The sequence below is a fragment of the Erpetoichthys calabaricus genome, chromosome 1 (assembly GCF_900747795.2).
Source record: "Erpetoichthys calabaricus chromosome 1, fErpCal1.3, whole genome shotgun sequence".
Lineage (NCBI taxonomy): Eukaryota > Metazoa > Chordata > Cladistia > Polypteriformes > Polypteridae > Erpetoichthys > Erpetoichthys calabaricus.
Genome location: NC_041394.2, coordinates 315,343,202 through 315,368,182, shown reverse-complemented (window position 1 = coordinate 315,368,182; position 24,981 = coordinate 315,343,202). Strand labels below are relative to the sequence as shown.

The 24,981-nt window shown below is 40.5% G+C and overlaps 1 protein-coding gene across 1 annotated transcript in view; it reads right to left on the bottom strand.

Moving 5' to 3' along the window:
* Positions 1-24,981, bottom strand: part of mpped1 (metallophosphoesterase domain containing 1) — a 354,345-nt gene that overhangs the window by 239,429 nt on the left and 89,935 nt on the right. Inside the window, exon 3 of the mRNA XM_028817697.2 lies at positions 12,854-13,035. Coding sequence (XP_028673530.1) covers positions 12,854-13,035 — 182 coding nt within the window. The remainder of the gene's footprint in view (positions 1-12,853; positions 13,036-24,981) is intronic.

The following is a 24,981-nucleotide window of genomic DNA, read 5'->3' as shown; positions in this document are numbered from 1 at the left end:
CTTGGTTTCACAATGTCAGATGCTAAAGAATATAAAAATGTTTTAGCTTATAAAGGCTAGAGTAATTTGCATAACATAATTGTAAAATACACACTTTACAACAATCAAAATAAAGAGAATAGCACAGCACATCTTGCATCTTGTTTTTATTGATATACAGGCACCAGAATATCTAGATAGATTAAAAGTCTTTGGCTAAAATTTCATCATTGAATAGGAACTTCTTATATATTGTGGGGTACAGCCCGTACACAGACAGGCAGACATCATTTGATTCACCACACACGTTTATTTACAACTATTATATACAATTGCCACAGCACACCCCAGTACCTCAGCACCAAACACCCTCAGTCCAGGCCTCTCTCAGTGCCGTTCTGTCTCTTCCTGACCGCCTCCACTCCTCTCCTCCGAGCTCCGTCCTCTTCCACCCGACTCCAGCCATCGAATGGAGGGAGGCGGCCCCTCTTATACCCACCCGGATGTGCTCCAGGTGCCTCCCAATGAGCGACTGCTGACCCTCCCTGGTGTGGCGGAAGTGCCGGCTGTGCACTGTTCCTGTGGTCCCCAAAGCCACCAGGGCGGTCGCCCCTTCGTGGTCTTGGGGAGGCGTAAGCCCTCCTCCGGTCCTTCTGGGCGTCCCGGCTGGGTACCACATCCAGCCGCTGGCCACAATATAAATACTACAGTTATTAAAAGAATTATATAATCTCATCATCTCAATGACATATATGCTAGAAATGATAGGCACATGAAGACTTGGTTACATAAAAATAAACACTGAAACATACACAGAAAATTTCACTGACATTGACTAAACATTTCAATGGGTAAGACACTTGATCTTGGCATCTTTGACAATGTTATAATTGGTACTGACATAGTGATTCCAGTATCTTGTAAACAGCAGTCTGCATAGGATTTTAGTGTATTAGTCTCTAAAAAGCATAATTCTAGAGGTAGCTCCTGACCATTGGGCTTAAAAGCCCCATTCCACTAATTAGACAATTTAGCTTGGAATAGGGTTTGAATGGCAGGAGGACAAAAGGCCAATATTGTGTGAGAGAAGTTGGTAGGTGGGATTAAGAACGGCCTTTCTTTGATATGGAGGAGTTCAAACCTTATAAAATAGATTTGTTTCTACAGTATATGTTTGTTGATAGTTTATGCTTTCTTGTGCTATTTTCTCTTTGTTGTTTGTTTTAGATGACCAATTATTGTGTTGCATTGCTTCTTTGGCATTTATTCTTGGTTTGCAAATAGCTCAGGAATACATCCTACAGTTCACACCATAAACAAGTAATTTTCTGACTGTCTCAAGAATTAAAGGTAATACCTATATCTGAAGCTTTCTGTCCAATGTTATTTACAATTTTAAATACTTTAATCTCAAATATTTTACGGCTGAGGAAGTCTTCTCAATCCCCAGGCAGCTGAGGGGGTATTCACTATTAAACTCTCTTTCCAATTCAAATTTCAAATTACAGAACACCGCATTTCCTAGGTCAAACCATAATCTCTGTTTTCATCTTCTCTGAAGCAAGTGCTGGTATGTTTGCAAAGACACGTTTTTCTACAGCAGCACAATATGATCATTAATTGATGTCATTCTGTTTTGGTGTAAAAGGAAACTTTATTCATATGCAGGGTTTTATTTCCATTAGAATTTGCAAACAACTCATTTAACCACCTTAAATTTTAAATCCAGTCATCTATTTTTCTATTTTCTTTTAGAGAACAGCAAGGAGCTAGAACCTATTGTGACAACATAGGGCACAAAACAGTAATTAACTTTGGAATGGATGTAACTCAGTGGCATTAAAGGTTAAGATTTAAATTAAAAAATAAAAATGCAGTCTCTCTTTTGTAATTTCATTTTCAAAGTGTGCATGCAAGAATGCTGCAAAAATGAAAATTTAAATTAAATAACCTCATTTGGAATTTCATTTTCAGCCTGAACTGAAATGAAGCTGCAAAAATGAAAAGTAAAACGCAATTAAGCACTGACGCCACCTGCTGCTCATTGAATTTTAATTTTCCACTTTGCATTTTCATTTTCAACTTTTCAACATGCAAATCGTGAGGGTCAATGGGTTGGGCCTTGCGATTTTCCACTATTTTTTTTTGTCATTCGTAGCCTTAGTTCCACTTTGATTGATAGAATACTTCTCACTTCGACTGTGTTTAATTCATATGATTTTCATCTTTTCACCACCATACTGCAAGCTTCACAGCGAAACCATCTCACAAAATGTGAAGACCATGCGTAATTGTAGTTCTGAAGAAACTGATGTGCTTTTTAATTACAATATATAACATGACAGAATTAAAAAGCACATCAGTTTCTTCAGAACTACAATTACGCATGGTCTTCACATTTTGTGAGATGGTTTCGCTGTGAAGCTTGCAGTATGGTGGTGAAAAGATGAAAATCATATGAATTAAACACAGTCGAAGTGAGAAGTATTCTATCAATCAAAGTGGAACTAAGGCTACGAATGACAAAAAAATTACAATATTTAACATGACAGAACCCCTCCTTTAACCGTCACCTTATCGTGGTGGAGGGGTTTGCGTGTCCCAATGATCCTAGGAGCTCTGTTGTCCGGGGCTTTATGCCCCTGGTAGGGCCACCCAAGGCAAACTGGTCCTAGGTGAGGGATGAGACAAAGAGCGGTTAAACAAACCTCCTATGAAGAAAAACAATTTTGGACGACGTTTTCCCTTGCCCGGACGCGGGTCACCGGGGCCCCACTCTGGAGCCAGGCCTGGAGGTGGGGCTCGATGGCAAGCGCCTGGTGGCCGGGCCTGCACCCATGGGGCTCGGCCGGGCACAGCCCGAAGAGGCAACGTGGGTCCCCCTTCCCATGGGCTCACCACCTATGGGAGGGGCCAAGGAGGTCGGGTGCAGTGTGAGTTGGGGGGTGGCCGAAGGCGGGGACCTTGGCGGTCCGATCCTCGGCTACAGAAACTGGCTCTTGGGACGTGGAATGTCACCTCTCTGAAGGGGAAGGAGCCTGAGCTAGTGCGCGAAGTTGAGAGGTTCCGGCTAGATATAGTCGGACTCACCTCGACGCACAGCTTGGACTCTGGAACCAATCTCCTTGAGAGGGGCTGGACTCTCTACCACTCTGGAGTTGCCCCCGGTGAGAGGCGCCGAGCAGGTGTGGGTATACTTATTGCCCCCCAACTTGGAGCCTGTACATTGGGGTTTACCCCGGTGGACGAGAGGGTAGCCTCCCTTCGCCTTCGGGTGGGGGGACGGGTCCTAACTGTTGTTTGTGCGTATGCACCGAACAGCAGTTCGGAGTACCCACCCTTTTTGGAGTCCCTGGAGGGGGTGCTAGAGGGCATACCTTCTGGGGACTCCCTCGTTCTGCTGGGAGACTTCAATGCTCACGTGGGCAATGACAGTGAGACCTGGAAGGGCGTGATTGGGAGGAATGGCCCCCCCTGATCTGAACCCGAGCGGTGTTTTGTTATTGGACTTCTGTGCTCGTCACGGATTGTCCATAACGAACACCATGTTCAAGCATAGGGGTGTTCATATGTGCACTTGGCACCAGGACACCCTAGGCCTCAGTTCGATGATCGACTTTGTGGTCGTGTCGTCGGACTTGCGGCCACATGTCTTGGACACTCGGGTGAAGAGAGGGGCGGAGCTGTCAACTGATCACCACCTGGTGATGAGTTGGCTTCGATGGTGGGGGAGGATGCCGGTCAGGCGTGGTAGGCCCAAACGTGTTGTGAGGGTCTGCTGGGAACGTCTGGCAGAGCCCCCTGTCAGAAGTAGCTTCAACTCCCACCTCCGGCAGAACTTCGACCACATCCCGAGGGAGGTGGGGGACATTGAGTCCGAATGGGCCATGTTCCGTGCCTCTATTGTTGAGGCAGCTGACCGGAGCTGTGGCCGTAAGGTGGTCGGTGCCTGTCGTGGCGGCAATCCCCGAACCCGCTGGTGGACACCGGCGGTGAAGGATGCCGTCAAGCTGAAGAAGGAGTCCTACAGGACCCTTTTGTCCTGTGGGACCCCGGAGGCAGCTGATAGGTACCGGCAGGCCAAGCGGAATGCGGCTTTGGTGGTTGCTGAGGCAAAAACTCGGGCGTGGGAGGAGTTTGGGGAGGCCATGGAGAATGACTTTCGGACGGCTTCGAGGAGATTCTGGTCCACCATCCGGCGTCTCAGGAAGGGGAAGCAGTGCAGTGTCAACACTGTATATCAGGGGTGTCAAACTCAAATAATGAGTGGGCCAAAATTTAAAACTTATCAAAGCCGCGGGCCAAGGTTGAAAAAAATTACCTTTTAATAGGCACCCAAACAAGTTTTGCGTTGAAAATTGAACAAGCAAGGCTTATATAACTTTATAATGACATGCAAACCCGAGTTTCATGTTTAAATATAAAAATTGAATGCCTCTTTTCTATTTGCAGCCTTCTGAGGTAAATATCAAAATAAACTTTTTTCCACAGGCTAATAAATACATTTGAAAACAAAATAACAATAATGAATGAATCAAACATTCAAGCCTTGAAGTAGCAAGAGAAGAGTGCATGAATAAAATGTTTTTGCTCAGTTTGCTACACTGATTTGCTTTAACACTGAATATGGAACAAGCCATGCTTATAGCTTAACTTAACTTAATAGTGCAAAATCAACTGTCAAAGAACAAACGAAGAAACATCAATGGCATATTAAATAACATTTAAATAAAAAATGAATGCCTCTTTTCAATTTGCTAAATATCAACATTAACTTTTTCCACTGGCTAATACATAAATCAATCATTCAGGCCTTTTTACTGTTCAGTTTGCGACACACTGATCTAACATGGTGTGTTCAAGCCAGACACCTGGCATCTTTTCTTGGATGCTAGTTCATCAGTGTCGGGGCTCAGGCTTTGAGCTGAGGCAACCTTCATTATCGAACGAAGGTGTTCATCAGTGAGACGTGCCCTGTGAGATGTTTTCGTCATCTTCATTGAGGAGAAAAGTTGCTCACATAGGTAAGTGCTGCCGAACATGGAGAGCAATTGAGCAGCTTGGGTGCGGAGCTGAGGCATTGTGTCAGGGATGTGTTGTGGAAACTGTGCGGCGCCAACAGCATCATACTTTGACTTCAGCGTGTCATCACACTGGAGTTCAATCAGCTCCATTTGAATGTTAGTTGGTGCTTTTTCCACATCGACTGCGAAGGGATTACTAAGCAGTTCAAATCTCCATTTCTGACCATCAAAGTCGCCAAATCGTCGGTTAAACTCAGCGCCGAGTACACTGAGTTTTTCAGCAAACTGTGCGCACACGGCGGTAGAGATCTGCGTATTTATGGTTTGGCAACAGGGGAAATGGCCAAGGTTTCCTTGCAGCAGCTGATTCTCCCACAGGCAGAGTTTAGCTTTAAAAGCTTTCACTGACGAGTACATCTCGGTGATGATGCGGCCCCGCCCCTGTAGCTGCAGGTTCAGCGCATCAAGATGGCTTGCGATGTCAGACAGAAAGGCCAGCTCACACATAAACTTTTGCTCCTGGAGTTCTGCTGTGTCCTTCCCTTTGCTTTGCAGAAACTGACATATTTCTTCACGCAGCTCGAAAAATCTGTTCAGTACTTTTCCGCGGCTTAACCATCTCACCTCTGTGTGATACGGCACGTCTGTGTGTTCCGAACCAAACTCTTCCAGAAAAGACTTAAACTCGCGGTGATTCAGACCTTTGGCTCTTATAAAGTTAACAACTTGTGTTACTGTGGTCATAACATGTTCCATCTTTAGGGCTTTAGCACACAGTGACTCTTGATGTATAATGCAGTGATAAACCGATAGCTCACCTGCACAGTTCTCTTCCCGCATCTTTTCACGCATCCTGCCCACCAGACCATTCTTTTTACCACTCATCGCTGGCGCACCATCAGTGGTTAATCCCACGAGTTTATCCCACGGCAGGTTTATTTCAGTTACACATTTGCAAACCTCCTCAAAAATGTCCGTCCCTGTGGTTGTGCCATGCATGGATTTAAATCCCAAAAGCTCCTCCGTAACACACATTTTTGAGTCGACACCGCGGATGAAGACTGACAGCTGCGCAGTATCAGACGCGTCAGTGCTCTCGTCCACAGCGAGGGAAAAAGAAACAAAATCTTTCCCCTTTTCCATCAGCTGGTCATGCAGATTGGTGGCAAGATCACATATGCGCTCCGCTATTGTGTTCCTGCTCAGGCTTACGTTTGAAAAGGCCTGTTTTTTCTCTGGGCACACTTGGTCACAAACTTTCAGCATTATCTTTTTAATAAATTCTCCCTCATTAAAGGATCGGGTTGATTTGGCGATTTCTTCTGCCACGATATAACTCGCCTTTACAGCAGCCTCGTTTTGTGCTGTGGCTTTTTTGAACATATTTTGTTGTGAAACCAACCCTCTCTTCATCTCCTCTACTTTCTGGCTCCTTTGAGTCGTGTCCAGGTCCTTGTACATGTCCTGATGTTTCGTTTCATAGTGTCGCCTAAGGTTGTACTCCTTAGGTACCGACACGTTGGCTCCACAAACGAGACAAACAGGTCTGTCTTTCAGATACGTAAACATATATTCTGTCTCCCACCTGTCCCGAAAAGTTCTGTTTTCTCCCTTCCTTTTCGTCATTTTTGGTAGGGGTAAAACAGTGACACCTAGAGTTGTAGTATTGGGCCGCAGCACGTCTGGAAAGAACGCTGCTTGCTAGAAATCTACTGACACAAAGCTGGCGCGCCAAAACAACCGCAGAGCATTATGGGATTTGTAGTATTCGCAGTGAATGCGGTGTTACAGCAACACCGCCGCTGTATAATACCGGTGGGCCAGCTCTAATGTTAATTTGATATTGCCCCACGGGCCAAATGAAATTACACGGCGGGCCAAATTTGGCCCGCAGGCCAGAGTTTGACACCTGTGCTGTATATGGTGGGGATGGTGCGCTGCTGACCTCGACTCGGGACGTTGTGGGTCGGTGGGGGAAATACTTCGAAGACCTCCTCAATCCCATTAACATGCCTTCCAATGAGGAAGCAGAGCCTGGGGACTCAGAGGTGGGCTCCCCCATCTCTGGGACTGAGGTCACCGAGGTGGTCAAAAAACTCCTTGGTGGCAGGGCCCCGGGGGTGGATGAGATACGCCCGGAGTTCCTCAAGGCTCTGGATGTTGTAGGACTGTCTTGGCTGACACGCCTCTGCAACATCGCATGGACATCAGGGACAGTGCCTCTGGATTGGCAGACCGGGGTGGTGGTCCCCCTCTTTAAGAAGGGGGATCGGAGGGTGTGTTCCAACTACAGAGGGATCACACTCCTTAGCCTCCCTGGAAAAGTCTATTCAGGGGTCCTGGAGAGGAGGGTCCGTCGGATAGTCGAGCCTCAGATTCAGGAGGAACAGTGTGGTTTTCGTCCTGGTCGCGGAACAGTGGACCAGCTCTATACCCTTAGCAGGGTCCTGGAGGGTGCATGGAAGTTTGCCCAACCAGTCTACATGTGTTTTGTGGACTTAGAAAAGGCATTCGACCGTGTCCCTCGGGGAATCCTGTGGGGGGGTACTCCGAGAGTATGGGGTACCGGCCCCCCTGATAAGGGCTGTTCAGTCCCTGTACGATCGGTGCCAGAGCTTGGTCCGCATTGCCGGCAGTAAGTCGAACCCGTTTCCAGTGAGAGTTGGACTCCGCCAGGGCTGCCCTTTGTCACCGATTCTGTTCATAACTTTTATGGACAGAATTTCTAGGCGCAGCCAGGGTGTTGAGGGGGTCCGGTTTGGTGGGCTCAGGATTGGGTCACTGCTTTTTGCAGATGATGTTGTCCTGTTTGCTTCATCAGGCCGTGATCTTCAGCTCTCTCTGGATTGGTTCGCAGCCGAGTGTGAAGCGGCTGGGATGAGAATCAGCACCTCCAAATCCGAGACCATGGTCCTCAGCCGGAAAAGGGTGGAGTGCCCTCTCAGGGTTGGTAGCGAGATCCTGCCCCAAGTGGAGGAGTTCAAGTATCTTGGGGTCTTGTTCACGAGTGAGGGAAGAATGGAGCGTGAGATCGACAGGCGGATCGGTGCGGCATCCGCAGTAATGCGGGCATTGCATCGGTCTGTCGTGGTGAAAAAGTCGATCTATGTTCCTACCCTCACCTATGGTCATGAGCTATGGGTAGTGACCGAAAGAACGAGATCGCGAATACAAGCGGCTGAAATGAGTTTCCTCCGCAGGGTGTCTGGGCTTTCCCTTAAAGATAGGGTGAGAAGCTCAGTCATCCGGGAGGGGCTCAGAGTAGAGCCGCTGCTCCTCCGCATCGAGAGGAGTCAGATGAGGTGGCTCGGGCATCTGATCAGGATGCCTCCTGGACGCCTCCCTGGTGAGGTGTTCCGGGCACGTCCAACCGGGAGGAGGCCCCGGGGAAGACCCAGGACACGCTGGAGGGACTATGTCTCTCGACTGGCCTGGGAACGCCTTGGGATTCTCCCGGAAGAGCTAGAAGAAGTGGCCGGGGAGAGGGAAGTCTGGGCATCTCTGCTCAAGCTGCTGCCCCCGCGACCCGACCTCGGATAAGCGGGAGACAATGGATGGATGGATGGATGAACATGACAGACACCTTTATTACATCATAGTTTACATTTATTTACACTGAAGTGGAAACAGGACGCTTTGTATTTTTTTAGTATTATATTGTACTGTTGGTGCTGAGCTCCGCAATGGCTGGATTCCCTGTACTTTATATGGCTTTTAACATCTAAATCTTCAGACTAGACATACAGTAATCCCTCCTCCATCGCGGGGGTTGCGTTCCAGAGCCACCCGTGAAATAAGAAAATCCGCGAAGTAGAAACCATATGTTTATATGGTTATTTTTATATTGTCATGCTTGCGTCACAGATTTGCGCAGAAACACAGGAGGTTGTAGAGAGACAGGAACGTTATTCAAACACTGCAAACAAACATTTGTCTCTTTTTCAAAAGTTTAAACTGTGCTCCATGACAAGACAGAGATGACAGTTCTGTCTCACAATTAAAAGAATGCACAGAATGTCAGGAGCACAGAATGTCACATAGATAGAGAAAACAATCTCTAGCAAACAAATCAATAGGGCTGTTTGGCTTTTAAGTATGCGAAGCACCGCCGGTACAAAGCTATTGAAGGCGGCAGCTCACACCCCCTCCGTCAGGAGCAGGTAGAGGGAGAGAGAGAGAGAGAGAGAGAGACAGTTTGTTTTTCAGTCAAAAATCAATACGTGCCCTTCGAGCTTTTAAGTATGCGAAGCACCGTGCAGCATGTCGTTTCAGGAAGCAGCTGCACAAAAGATAGCAACGTGAAGATAATCTTTCAGCATTTTAGACGAGTGTCCGTATCATCTAGGTGTGCGAACAGCCCCCCTGCTCAATCCCCATACGTCAGGATCAGAGAAAGTCAGCGCAAGACAAAGAGAAAAGTAAGCTGGGTAGCTTCTCAGCCATCTGCCAATAGCGTCCCTTGTATGAAATCAACTGGGCAAACCAACTGAGGAAGCATGTACCAGAAATTAAAAGACCCATTGTCCGCAGAAATCCGCGAACCAGCAAAAAATCCGCGATATATATTTAAATATGCTTACATATAAAATCCGCGATGGAGTGAAGCCGCGAAAGGCGAAGCTCGATATAGCGAGGGATCACTGTATTATTATTATTATTTCATTAATGTCACATATTAGGAATATTACATCTAAAGTTGTGTTAACTGCTACTTGCATAACATAACATACTCAAACCCACTTATTCCAGTTCAAAGTTGGAATGGTCCAAAGTCTAGCCAGGCAACACTGGGTAAACAGTCCTAGGAACTGGGGAAACAGTCCTAGAAAGGGTGGCAGTTCATCACATATATACTTGTCTGTGCTGAGGAATTAGTTCATCTCAGCTGCACTGTCCTCCCAGAAACAGCCTCAGCAGCAGGTCGATGTTTGTTTGATTATGAGTGCTGCCATTTATGGTAATCTTAAGAGATGTCCTGGTGTGAGCTGCATGTGGTGTCATCTGAGCAACCATATTAAGGTCAGTGTGTTCACTTCTACATCATCTAAGATTAGGGTAATTCTTTTTGTTGGCTAAATATTCTTTAACATATATCCTTGGTGTATTCAAGTTCTTTTTCTTATTTAAAAACTACAGTTTCCTGATTAGTGTTTTAGTCTTGACAAAAATATTGGTTAGACTTCTGCTTATGAACTCTGCACATTATTAGACTACGTTTCATCTCACATTCCTCTTACAAAATCATCAATGTCTTGCCCAAAGTTAGGATGCAACCCTTTTTAGCCAGAGAAGCTAAAGGAGAACTCATTTTGTTTGCTGCAGTAGCCAATTGCACTTCTAATGTAGCAGCAGACACACAGTCTCTTTGCTTCACTACTTATCCACACTCACATTCACATAGGTCACTATTTTAAATTGGCAGCAACCTCAGCTGCAAGTCTTTGTTGATGTGGGAGGAAAATTGTGGAAGAAAAGCCAAACAGAAAGAGGGGAATGTGCAAATCTCACATAGACAACAACATGACACAGGATTTTCAACCAGGATCCTGAATCCGTAAGGCAGCAGCTCTTACTAGTAAATAACCTAAATTCAAATAACACATATATCCTGTATATATCTGCAACTAAACTGGGTTTCCGATTAGTTTGCAACTGTACATCTTGTTATTTGTTGTTATTTAATGCTAATGCATATTTACAAATATGTGACAAAACTAGCACAAAAATGAATTACATTTACTGACTAACCTTACTCATATATCTTCTTTCTTTAATCCAACTTTGTTCTTTTATATATACACATTGATAAGTCCCTATTCTAAGTCCTAATAAGGTTATTATTATTGATATTATTCTTTTTGGTAAAAAACAAATTAATACTGTCATTTACTTTCTCTTACATGTGTGCCTGCCACACAGAATCATTAAATGTAGGATCAGGACTTACCAGTTTTCTACTTACAGTGCTCTCCATAATATTTTGGACAAAGACACATTTTTCCTAGCATTACCCCTCTGCTCCAAAGTTTAAAATTAAAAGTCAAACAATTCAAACATGATTGAAGTGCACATTGCAGACTTTTTGCAGACATTTTGGTCACATCATGTAGAAATTCCAACACATTTTATACAAGGTCCCCCCTTTCCAGTGCCCCATAATGTTTGAGACACAGCAATGACAGGTCTATTATTTAGGACTTTGTTGCATATGCCTTGCATGAAATGACTGGTTGAAGTCTGCAATTTATAGACATCACCAGGTGCTGAGTATCACCTCTGGTGATGCTCTGCCAAACCTCTAATGCAGCCTTCTTCAGCTCCTGCTTGTTTCGGGACTTGACCTGGTATGGTTTCTCTTCAGCACATGGAAAGCACGCTCAGTTGGATTTAAGTCAGGTGACTGGCTTGGTCATTCAAGAATTTTCCAATTTTTAGCTTTAAAAAACACCTGTGTTGCCTTAGCAATATGCTTGAGATCATTATTTTGTTGTAGGATGAAGTGCCAACCAACGGGTTTGGAGACATTTACTGGAACTTGAGCAGAGAAGATGTTTCTATAGACCTCAGAATTCTTTGTGACACTGCAGTCAGCAGTTACATCATCAATGAAAATAAGTGTGCCAGTACCTGTGGCAGCCATGTATTCCCAAGCCATAATACAGTACCTCAATCTACCCCTCTATTAAACAGATAAGGTGGTCTCCATTGTCCTTTTGCCATCACTCTGACACAGGTTCATCTTTGTCTTGTCTGTCCACAAGACCTTTTTCCAGAATTCTGCAGGCTCTTTTAAGGACATTTTCAGAAACTGTAATCTGGCTAACTATTTCTGTTCATGAAGTTTTCTGTGGATAGCAGTCTCTGACACATCCACATCTGCCTCCTGAAGACTGTTTCTAATCTGTTGGACAGGCATTTGGGGCTTTTTCTTTACCACAGTGACGATTCTTCTCTCATCAGCAGTGGAGGTATTCCTTGGCCTTCTAGTCCCTTTGTGTTTACTGAGCTCACCACTGCATTGTATCTTCTAAATGATATTCCAGACAGTTGATTTAGGTAACCCCAAGGTTTTAGTGATGTCTAGAATTTTTTTAATCTTGTTTATTATGTGTCTTTGACTTTCATTGACACAGCTCTTGTCCTCATGCTGAACAATGGCAGCTACAGACTCGAAAGGTAGTGTGTAGGTAGGAGCAAGCCTGTGTATCTTATGCCTGCACTAATGAAGCAATGAAACACACCTGAGTAATTTGTGATGCCAATTGTACATTATGGAGTCCTGAAATGGTGGGTGGGTGAGGGGACATGTACAAAAAGTGCTGTCATTTCTGCATGGTATGACTGAAATGAATACAAATACCCTTAAATTAAAGTCTGTCATGTGCGTGTTAATCACATCTGGTTTGATTTGTAACTTTAAACTGTGGAGCAGAGGAGTACATCAAATAAAAATGTGTTTTTCTCCCAAACATTACAGACAGTACTGCATATTTCTCACTGTTCATAAGTTATATTACGCAGTTATCACACAACACATACTTTTTCAGCCTTCACCTTACAAGATGATACAATAGTGAACACTCCAAAGTAGACCATCATAGTAAAATTATAGAGATGTAGAGGATGAATCTAATGGTATATGCTGTATATAAATATTCAAACAGACTTAAAGGAAAATGTATGTGTTTTCTTCATTAAATATATCATGTCAATGAAATAATATTTTGATGCCCTTTTGTAGAGTGTATTTTATTCACAGATTGTCAATAAAATTAATTAAATCTATCTGATAAATATATAAATAAATATGTTTTAGGACATTAAGGACCTTTAAACAGTAAATTGCTTACCCAACCAGTCATTAAATTTTTTTACTTCACTAGGCAAGCCAAGCTCTGTGAAATCCCCGGCGTGAATGAAAACATCTCCATATGGCATCTGAATCGTATCAGTCCTCGAGTGGGTGTCAGAAATACAGACAAATCGAGTGTATCCAGGAGGTTTTGGGGCATCGTGAGGCAAAGGATCCACCCTTTCAGAAAAGGAAGAAAAATAAAAATACTGATTACTCTTTTCCACTGTGTATTACCTGGCTTATTTTAAGACAAATTACATTATATTTTAGGATCTAGTGATGACAAAAATAAACCATTGACGAAGGGACAGATACTTATTAACAGACAAGTTAACAAATACAATATTAATTCCATTTTTCAACAATATTTACCACTGTTTCAAATCAGACAACGTAGGGTTAAAGACAAGAGATGCTGGTGTGAAACTGTTGTTGTGCATTACACAATCTTAAATAGGTTTATGTTTGCTTTTAATTCAGTTATCTAATATTGTAAGAGATTAAATGGTATTACAACAGTCACACCCACTAAGATTTTGGGCACAGGGGATTTAAAAGATTAGGAAAAGGGAAGATTTTCTACTACAATAGAAGAAAAACATGCACATTATTTCTGCCTTGACAGCTAGGATAAACTGATGAGCTTTTGCAGCTGATATTCTGACAGCTCCTGTAAATTTTGATGTGTTGTTTGTTTTGTAAAACCTCCCCTGAATATCTTAGTCCTCACAAACATTCAAAATTTATAAGAAATTGGCCAAGTATAGTCAATGATGTAAATTAAAATTACAGAGATCTAAAGCCCACTGATAATGTGAACTGTTTTGATGTCTAAGGTCCAAATATCCTAAAAACTCAGGATTTAATGTCAGGTTGAAGTTTTTGTTTTTTGTTCTCAGATATCACTAACCCCTTAGCTTATGCTTCTGTACAAAACTGAAATGGTTGGCTTTGATTTGATCAGAGTAAGTGATGATTCATGAACTTTTTTTGTGGTCATTTTTTGTTTCATACATAGCAGAGTCTTGGATTCAAATTGAAATTCAGTACATCTTTACAATGTATTTATGCATGCTATTTGTCCAAGCTGGGCTTCTATTTGAGAGAAAGCGTAAAAGAAAGTGTATAAGAAGCAGCAAAGTGAGACATGAAAACTGATTATTGTTTTGTCTCTATGGCATAATATTTAATTTTCCCCTGCTACAGGATATATGATTTTTAGTTATTTTCTTTGTTATGATCATAATGCTGCACCACCATTGAAGCTCTTGTTTTGATCAAAGGTGCCACACTGGTGATACTGGTTGATATTCAAGTGATCACTTTTGTCATGACATGTGATGTCATCACATGATCAGTATTAATGATAAAGACACCTTATATGAACACATGAACATAAGACACTTGACAAATGAGAAAAGGTAATTCAGTCTATAAAGCTTGTTTGTTTAGATAATAGCTAGGCTGTCCCAATATCTCATCTAGATACATCTTAAGCACTGTCAAGGTTTCTGCTTCAGATACATGGCTCCACATTTTTGTAAAGAAATGCTTTCTGGCTTCATGAAATAAAGCATTCATTCCAATGCAACAGCAGGTCAGATACCACCATTCTCTAGTTTGGCAAGAAAGAAAGTTCGCTTGTATATTTTTTATTCAAATATTGGTGAAGAGAAATGACAGTATTTCATCCGTTCATTCATTTATAATGTATTCATTTTAAGGCCACTAAGAATTGGTGCAGAAACCACCCCTCCTGCATTTTTTCAGTTGTTAGAGCTATAGAGGAAATGTGTATGTGAGACACATGAGGAGGAGTAAAGACATAGAAGGTAGACTGAGAGTCGCTTTCAAAGACAGGAAGCATAAAAGAGGTGAGCAAGGCACCTCAAAACAACAAGTGTCCGAGAAGTAGCTTTATAGGAAAGCACATGAGAGGGTGCACCAGTCAAGAGAGGTTCGGACACATAAGGACACAGAGAAAAGATGCTACAGGTACAGTATACCTGTAGGGCAAGAGATATCTATATTTTTACATTTTTTCTTTTACTGTCTCTGATTAGTAACCGTATGATGACAATGTAAAAAATAAAGAGGCAACAGACAACTCTTGATCTCTTTCCCTAAAAGATGTGGTTCTAAATGTATAAAGGTTTCATCCTATTTACACAAAAAAGCATCAGAATTTACAGCATTATATGATTACACAATACAGAGAAATTGTACCATGTGCCAAGTGATGTCCATTTAAAGCATTAGTGAACACTCTAAAATAAGTAAGAAATTAACTGCAATGTTGCAAGGCCATAATGGAAGGCTATAGTTAAAGGTAATAGAGGATGGAGCTGGATTATTGTTTTAATGGGCTAACTGATTCGTTGTTATAGAGGACATGGTTCGGACCCTGGAGGTAAGTAGGAGAAGTCTTTAAGTATTTTCAGTAAAGTGACAAATGACCTCTAACAGGAAATATTTTCAGAGAAATACAGCAGTAGTAGAGTGATTTAATGTGTTAGCCATTTACGGATGCAATGAGGAGTGAAGCAAAATGATGCTTTTTATTGGCTAACTGATTAGATTGAAATATGTAAGATTTTGAGGCAGCTCTGACCACCTCTTCAGGCAAGGTATCAAAAGAGGCTAACAAGGTTCATTATTCAACTATTAAAATTTATAAAAAAATGCCTCACTTTTGAACACAATTTTATATGGCACATTAATATATACCATGATTGTAAAGAAATAACGTCAACTTAAAACATACCAACCCTATACATTAAGGAACAAATGAGTACTGAGCATTATTATACTATGCACATTATTCTCTATATATTGAGCCTAAGGGGGCGGTGCCATCTAATGTGGCAGCTGGGAACTGCTGTTATGGCATTAGGCTTGATTTCTGGTCATCAACTTCGTTTTGGATTTTGGTTTCTGGGTTATTGATTCTATATTGGTTTATAAAGCCTTAAATAATCTTGCCCCATCTTATATATCGGAATGTCTGACATCTTATATTCCAAATCGTAACCTCAGATCCTCAACTGAGTGTCTCCTTAGAATTCCAAGAGCAAAACTTAAAAGAAGTGGTGAGGCGGTCTTCTGCTGTTATGCACCTAAAATCTGGAATAGCCTGCCAGTAGGAATTCGCCAGGCTAATACAGTGGAGCACTTTAAAAAACTGCTGAAAACACATTACTTTAACATGGCCTTCTCATAACTTTTATTTAAATCCTGATACTCTGTATATCCAATTCATTACAATAACTATTCATGGTGGCTCTAAAATCTGTACTAACCCCTACTCTCTCTTCTGTTTCCTTTTCCGGTGTCCTTTTGGTGGTGGTGCAAGCCACCACCATCTACTCAAAGCACCATGATGTTCCAACAATGATGGATGGATTAAAAGCCAGAAGTCTGTATGACCATCAGCATCAAGTGACTCCGTGAGAACCCTAACTATAAAGAGGACTATTTCATTTATGTTAGGTAGAATGCCCAGAGGGGACTGGGTGGTCTCGTGGTCTGGAACCCCTACAGATTTTATTTTTTTTCTCCAGCTTTCTGGATTTTTTTTGTTTTTTCTGTCCACCCTGGCCATCGTTACCTTACTCCTTTTCTATGTTAACTAATGTCTTATTTGAATTTTTCTTTTTTTTCTTTTCTTCATTATGTAAAGCACTTTGGGCTACTTTTTAAATGAAAATGTGCTATATAAATAAATGTTGTTGTTGTTGATTTTTCAATTGTTTCTCTCTCTGATTTCCTGGTTTTTAGATTTTAGTTTTGTTATAGAAAAAATATTTTTGTGACTGTGTACTGGTTTTGTTTGCCTGAGGAGTGCTTTTTAGGCATAACCTATTTTTGCATCTTGAACGAAACTTATTTATATGAAGAAATACAAAAATTGAACATAAGGTATTTCCATTTTCTGTATTTTTGGACTCCAGTTTTTCTTTTATGGTTCCTCTTTTTTCCCTTTCTGAATATTTTCTTTTTAATTTTATAAGCCTACCCCTTTTTATTGTTGGGCATGTAGAGGCCCAAAGGCTGTGTCTTGAATTTGGGGTACAACTTCCCTTAATAATAGACCTTAGTGAAGCCTAAGGCTAAACTTTTTGAGACCAGCCTCACCTTAAGCATTAAGACCTGGGCAGATCATAAAACTTAGTATGATTAGTATATTTACTGAGTACTTTTCTTACATTTAGCAATCATTCCCTCTTTCTGTGCTAGAGGGAATGATTGCATTATTCTAATGCAGGCTTCCTGGTGTGGAGGCCTGTCCTTGCTGTACAGACTACTAAATTTGAAACACATAGGGTGTTAGACCATTATAGAGCCCACATATGAATATGATTGTACACAGTAAATTTGGAATCAATAGCTACCTAATATGCACAACTTTGGGGATACTGGAGGAGAACTGGAGTACTAAGGCAGATACAGAGACAGAATGTTCAAACTCAACACAAAAACCATGCACTAGATTTGAACCCCTGATGCTGGATATGTGAGGTAGCGGTGCACCACTGTGTGACATATGCTTGAACAATTTTAGGATTAGCTTTGATGGGACTTTTTTTTTAACAGACAAAAATGATTCCACTGTCCATAAAGCTTAGATACACTTAATCAAGTAGACGTTCAAGGCTGCTATGTACCATGCAGGAAAGTACTGTGCGCATTAAGGTGTAGGATTATGAATGGCCATAAACAGGAGAGACCCTTCATTAAAGAGAAAGTGTGAATGGGCGACTGTAATCTTTAATGAAGTCTCGGAGTAGACATTAGTCTACTATTAGTCACCAGTGAAAAAGATACCACATCAACACTGGACCCTAATACTTCTCTGTCCAGCTATCCATCAATAAACTGTCCTCTAAATTCATTTCAAAGTTTGATGATTCAGGGGGCACTGGGCACAGAATCCAAAGTGCAAGGACAGACAGAAACAGAGAAAACTGGAGACACAAAAAGGTTTTTTTTCCATTTTTCTATAATTTGTGTATATGCCCTTTAGTAAAATTGTCTGGATGTCCAAGGCAGTTCCTTTGTTCTTTTCTAAGGACAATGTGAATGCATCTCCAATGCCTATTGTTAATGTAAGCCGCAGGAGCTAATGATGTTAGAAAAGATTGGACAGGGCAATCCGAAGACAATGTCAGTAAACACCACAGTCAATAAAAAAAAAAAAAAAACCAAATGGGCCAGAAACTATCTATGTACAATGTACTCAATTACAAGACAGGAAAATTTCAGTGATGTCTATGCAAAATAATGAAAAATATGAATTTGGGTCTGTACTTGATGATGATACATTCATTCCAAGGTCCTGTATCAAGATCAGGAAAGATAACCACTTTAAAATGGCAGTGACACCAAGCCAAGAGGATGAGAAATAAAACGTTAAAGACTTATGCTGCATTCACAAGCTCTGAGTTGTGACATTTCACCTTTCCAGTTCAGTGGGTCGAACTATGCTGAATGTGTTTCAAATTATTCTAAATATTATTTGCTTAGCTTAGTTTTTTGTACAAGTTATTGTAAGAGGTTAACTTTTCTAATCTATTTTAAGCAGTTATGTGCACAGACCTTTAGGTGGTAAATGGCTCACAAAGGGGAATAGGGCCATTTTCAGGACAAGATTTGTAACGTTTTAATTTCAATGCACATATTAGAGCCTACTTTTATTTCTGTGTATTTAACGTCACTAAAAATGTGGATGTAACATCATGGGCATTATAATGTAGTCAACATTAGATTATCAAAAAACACTCTATTTCCCCTCTACTGCGCATATACTTCAATTTTCCTAGCATTACTCTTCTTAACTAGATGAAAGAGCAAATAAAGGTACTGAATTCCCATGTAATTAAATGGAATACTAAATGGACTTTAACAGCAAGAGTTCACATTATAACCACACCACCATTCCTGTCTTATACTGCATGATTAGTAAGTTAAAAACAGAATTTACAAGGTATAATGGAACACCATCATTGTATGATGCTACAGAATAAACACCATTTTCAATTGCCACACTGACTCTGTAAAGAATTTCAGGAGTACATTATTTGTGAACATTACAATTATGTTATATGAACCTTTAGCAAACATGTTGAACTACTTTGTGTGTGCCTATCAATAATAAAAATAAAAAACAAATTAGTAACACCAAACCTCATCTACATCTGTTCTTTACTGCCTTATCTGAATAAGTACTTTACTAATCTTGTCAGCATCCCAGAGTACTTCATCAGCTTTTGCATCTCACACATGAAAGGAACCAATAAAATACTCCTAAATTAATCCAGCAATATTCATGTAACTAATTGTAATGGATAGATGTACATGATATGAAATGCCTTCTGTCTCATATACTTGGAAAAAAATATTTTGACCTCATTCTTTATCTCCCAAAGAAGCAACAATAAAACAGCTTTGTGTGGACTGCGACATGCCAGAATTCCAGAAAACACAGATAATGACAAAGTGAGCTGTCAAGATATGAACATGCTTTGCAAACAGTTTTGTAAATTTTCTAAAGTTGCCTTTCTTGACAGAATCTTCACTCTCATTATATCACCTTCTCGCTAACTCCTGGGAGCAAACCACTGATGTAGTATCTATTTGTCACTTGAGAACAGCCCAGTTCTTTCCCTCCATTTCATTGTGCTTTGCCACTTGACATTGGGCACGCTTGAAAGGCTGCAATCTCACCATGCCAAGTATTCTCCAGTAGTGCACATTCACATAAATCAGGAGTTCTTGACCTCCTTTAAAAATGCAGTCATTTTTAGTTTTTATAATTTCTCACAACGTTAGCCCAAGATAGCTCTAAAAAACCACAAACGAAAGACATGTCAACTGTTTGACTAAATTTCTGGCATTGGCCTATTTTCCTGTTTCATTTTTTATCCATTTCTCTTCAAAACGGGAAGAACAGGATTTCTCCAAACTCTGGAAATAATAATAAATAATAATATATTTTATTTATATAGAACCTTTCCCCTGCTCAAGGCGCTTCACAGAGTCTTAGAAAAAAACAGCAGGGTATATGTAACATTGGATACAAATGTTTTCCTGAATAGAACAATAAAACAGATAACAAAAAATTAAATAGAATAAAGGACAATAAACCAGAGTAAAATACTAAATTCAATACTAAAAGAAAAACCTAACAAATAACCTTATTTGTGATATAACAGACACACAAATTATCCTGAACACCTGGGGCCTCATGCATAACGCTGTGCGTAGAATTCGCACTATAACATGACGTAAGCACAAAAGCCGAAATGTGCTTACGCACAGAAAAATCCAGATGCAGGAATCTGTGCGTTCGCCAACTTCCACGTTCTTCCGCTACATAAATCCCGCTCAGCGTGGAAATAAATGCACGTGCACACGCTTGCTGTCCCGCCCCAACTCCTCCCAGAATTATGCCTCTTTGAATATGCAAATCAATATAAATAGCCCTTAAGCCCAGCGTTCTGTGGAAAGGCAATGGCAAAAGTACGAGGAAAAATAGAGGAATTTTAGTGAATGCCAAATAGAGGCAAAGAAAAACATACTATTTGTTGGTTTAAACAGTTATTTAAGCAACAAAAGGAAGTTGATCGAGTGACATAGCTTGTCGGAGAAACTCGAAAGCTCAAGTTCACAAAGTCGCACAGTGCCCGAAATAAAAAAGTTGTCACATATCAAAGTCGGCGTGAAAAGGCGACTCGTAGCCCAACGTCTGAGTGTCATATGAAAAAGCTTATTAGGGTACAGTGAAAAAAAGGCACACAGTGTGAAAAAAGCACGAAATGTCAACTTTAATCTCGAAATTTCCACTTTAATCACGTAGTTTATTTTGTCATTAAAGTAGAACATCATAAACTTCATCTTAAAATCGTTTAATTTACTAGTTTCTCAAATCCCATCGTAACTAAAGTAGCATGTTAAATGCTTTGTTTTGTATTTGATCTTATATGTGCTCTATGTGCCTGAATTACTATGTGCTCTTCCACCGACAGGACACAGAATCCATTGCGTTCGTAATATTACAGCTCTCTGAGTAATTAAAATACTGAGAAGTATACGTGATATCAGTTTCATGATGATATGAGTTAAAGCATGTTATTAAACATGGGAACACGGTGGAGCAGTGATTGTTCATGTCTTACAGCAAGATGCTTGCTGTGCCATGTGCGACCTTCAATAAAAGGCTTTATTACAGAAGTACTGTCTTTTTCAAACGTACTAACCCCCAATTCCTGTCCTTACTTTTCTTTCTCCAAATACCCAATCGCCACACAATCAGCTCTTTAATAGATGTTAAGCCATCTATAAGCTTAGAACGCCGATTCTTCAAAACTTTTAAGGAACATCGAAATATCTTCAGAATGTTTAATTATTCTATCCATCTACAGTATCCTTCCAGTGTTGCACCAGCCACAGCATGAAAACAGAGCGAGGCAGGAACAATTCGTGAAAGAAGCTCAAGCTCACTAGCGCTGCGGCACCGTGTAGTTAAAGTTTTATCTGTATAATATAATCAACATATTTTGCTGCATTTCATCTTAAAAATTGTATCGTCATCATATGTAAATACAAGCTTTATAAAGAGGCTCAGTTTGTGCAATATTATAACTGTATCATATGTACAATTACCCCACGGTAACTTGCAAGTACAAACAGTTCTACAAGGAGCACTTGAGCCACCGTCGTGGATGTGGATCTAAGAAAGGGTAACCACACAGGAACAGTAGCACTGCTTTGACGCTGGGTGCCGCCAGTCTGCAAAACCTAACGGAGAACTTGCGTACGACAGGGTATGCGGTACCGTGGAAATGTGCATGGCTTTACACCAAGTGTAGGTTTTATACATCGCGATTTGAACGTGGAAACGTTCTTACGCAACATTTCTGTGCGTACGCACCGTTTATACATGAGGCCCCTGGACAGATAGGTAAACTGAAGGAAAGGGCAGAATGTTAAGTTAAGTTAAAAGCCGTCCTAAATAGATGAGTTTTAAGTTGTTTTTTAAAAGAATGAATGGAGTCAGCTGATCTAATTAATTTTGGGATGTCATTCCAAAGTCTGGGTACTATGGAGCTGAAGGCCCTGTCACCCATAGAGTGCAGGTTAATGTGAGACACAACAAGATTACCAGAATCAGAGGACCTTAGTAGGCGAACAGAAGCAGAGTGATGGAGGTCACTGATGTAGTCCGGTGCAAGGCCATTTAAAGCTTTGTAGGTTATTAATAGAATTTTATATTCAATCCTGTACGACACAGGGAGCCAGTGAAGGCAAAGAATGGTTATTGATGAAAAATGGCCAGTGGCAGGCTTGAGATGAGAAGAAAGGGAAAACACAAAGTATATCAAATTATGGTGTGGAACTGATAGAATCAGGGTCATACAGGCACTATAGAAGAAGCAGCATTTCAAGGCTACAAAAGCCACAGGTTCAGTAGTGAGCAACAAAAATGCTGTAAGGTGGATCAGGCATGAAGAGATCAGACTAGAATACCAGTAGAAAGGCTCAAGTGAGCAAGAAAGAAAGAAAAAGTCAGAAAGAGTAACACAGGACAAAAAGCAACATCTGCTGACAGCTGCTAAGAGCATCCATAGGTAAAATTTACTTGCTGCTCCTGTTGGGTAATTTTTCCACAGTTTCCCTTAAAATTAATTTTTCTTATTGCTTTCATTCTTTGTATTGTTTCAATGATGATGTTAGTCTTTGTTAACATTGTCGTCCTACTTGAATTAAAAATAAAAAATGAAATAAAAACAATTATTTTGTTTACATCTTTTGGTATTAAGTCAATGCTTCCTTGGCTATGACTGATCAATTTGCTCAATATAAGAAAGTTTGTCTGATTAATTGACCCTTGTCTGTCTTGTGGTAACAGTTTCAGTGTTTCAGTAGTTTACTTCTGCCATCTGTGAAATAAAAATAAATCCACCAGCACAAACATTTTTTTTAAAAAGACTTTCAGATTGATCACAAATGTACAGAACATTTAAAAATGGAAGACTTGGAGGTAGAAAAAATGTTTTAGAGCAGCGGGTGACTGTGGAAAGTGCACAGATTTGAGTGAATAAATTAACAACAAAGTGCATTAGTCATTAGTTGGATTAGGAGACGGACAACAGGACAGCAGTTCTTCTATAAATACTCAAAGAACCATAGATATCATAACACCCAGAGTGTTATTTGACTGACCCAAAAATTTCTGGAGTAAATTTGAGTTAGTGTCACCTAACAGTTGCTCTTTAAACCTTACGTATGTTGTAGACAGCAGCTACTGTCTTATTGCTTTTGGGAAAGCTCTTAGAATAAGCTACTGTTAAGGCAGATGTAATGTGCCAGTTGTGCTCATTCACAGATTTTTTACAAGAATTTACCACATTCAGGCAAAAACAGAAACTTCAGTACAAACTACTCACTAAATTTCAAGCACTGCAAAAAAATCAATAAGCGATTATAATAAGTCACTTAACACCTTAGTGGCACTCAGCGCCTGGAATGATACTACCTAGGTTTCAGTTTTTTGTAACGGTTTTTCACTAGAAGGGGTTATAAGGCTAGATTTAAAATGAGATAGTCTATTGAAAGAAAGAAAGAAAGAAAGAAAGAAAGAAAGAAAGAAAGAAAGAAAGAAAGAAAGAAAGAAAGAAAGAAAGAAAGAAAGAAAGAAAGTGGTTACTGAATGGCCTCTTGTAATATTAAGCTTATGCTGATTTTGCAGCTGCCAAACATTTTATCCAGTTCGAGTTCCATAAACACCAGAAGTGACATTACTCCATTGGGCCCCTGAGCAAGGCCCTTAACCTGCAATTGCTTCATCTTGGGTATGACGTTAATCTGCAACCAGCCCTGAAAGTGGCTCCTAAAACTTACAGGTAAAATGTGAGGGTTGGTGGCAAGACTGGCACTCCAGCCACTGTAAAATAACCTCACACTGTTCAGTGTTGGTGTTGAGGTGTCAACCACTGCACTCGGATCCCAATCTGGGTGGATCATCGTGTGGTGGATGCAGCAACATGCTGTTAATCAGCATATGACCTCTCTCAAACATTTTATGACAGTAAAAAAGGTTATGGATTGTTGATGAGAGACACATTTTAACTAAAAGGACAATGGTATTTAGAATGAAAGCTAAAGTATTATAGAGTTAGAGAAGTAGTTTTTTGGGCACACCTACCCCTAAGATTATTTTAGACTCTCCTAGACTTGCTCACCATAATCCCTTTTGGGACAGAAACAAGAAAGACCTAGTAAAAAGAGTCTTCCTTGTTTAAAGAACTCTTATAGACTCTAGTGTAAGATGTATAGTGCTACTAATGTATAATATTAGAAATCCAGTTTCCTGGATTTTTAAGTGAATTTAACGAAGCATTTAATCAACTGAATGGCGCTCCTTTACCTAAAGATTCTCTGTCCAGGCAAGAACCTAAATCTATACAAGCTTATATTCAAGAGAATACAGATTTTTTCTTTTTTATTAACAGTCTAGGGAACTAAATATGATTATAATAAAAAAAATCCCCCACTGATATTCTCCTTAATGTTTGATCAAGTCTATAATTCAACTGTTTAAAAATGGATTTACAAAGTGCAATCAATTTTTTAAAACTTAATGAAAGTGACAGATGGAAAATTACAATTAACACTTCCTCAAAACATTGTGAACTTTTAGTAGTACTGTTTTGACTGGCAAATGCTCCTGCAGTTTTCCAGTCACTTGTAAATTATATTATTTAGGATGCATTACTGAGAAATAGTTTTCTTTTGTTACTTACTGAAATGAGGACGATCTAAACATAAAACAAACATCAAAACTTCAGGACAAGTTGAAGTTGATTAACCAGAGAAATGTTTCCACAAGGCAAGGGCAAAACCAGAAATCACATGCAAGACTGCTCAATCATGAACCCACAATTGTTAAACAAAACTGTCCTATATTATTTATTTTTATAAGAGCTTTTGCATTATTTTTAAGATGAACATCTGACAATATAATATTGTAATCTCTCACTTTTAAATAATATGACAACAGATATATAATCAACAGACTTATTCACAATGGCACACAGCAACAAGAAAATGTCTACAGACTCAATA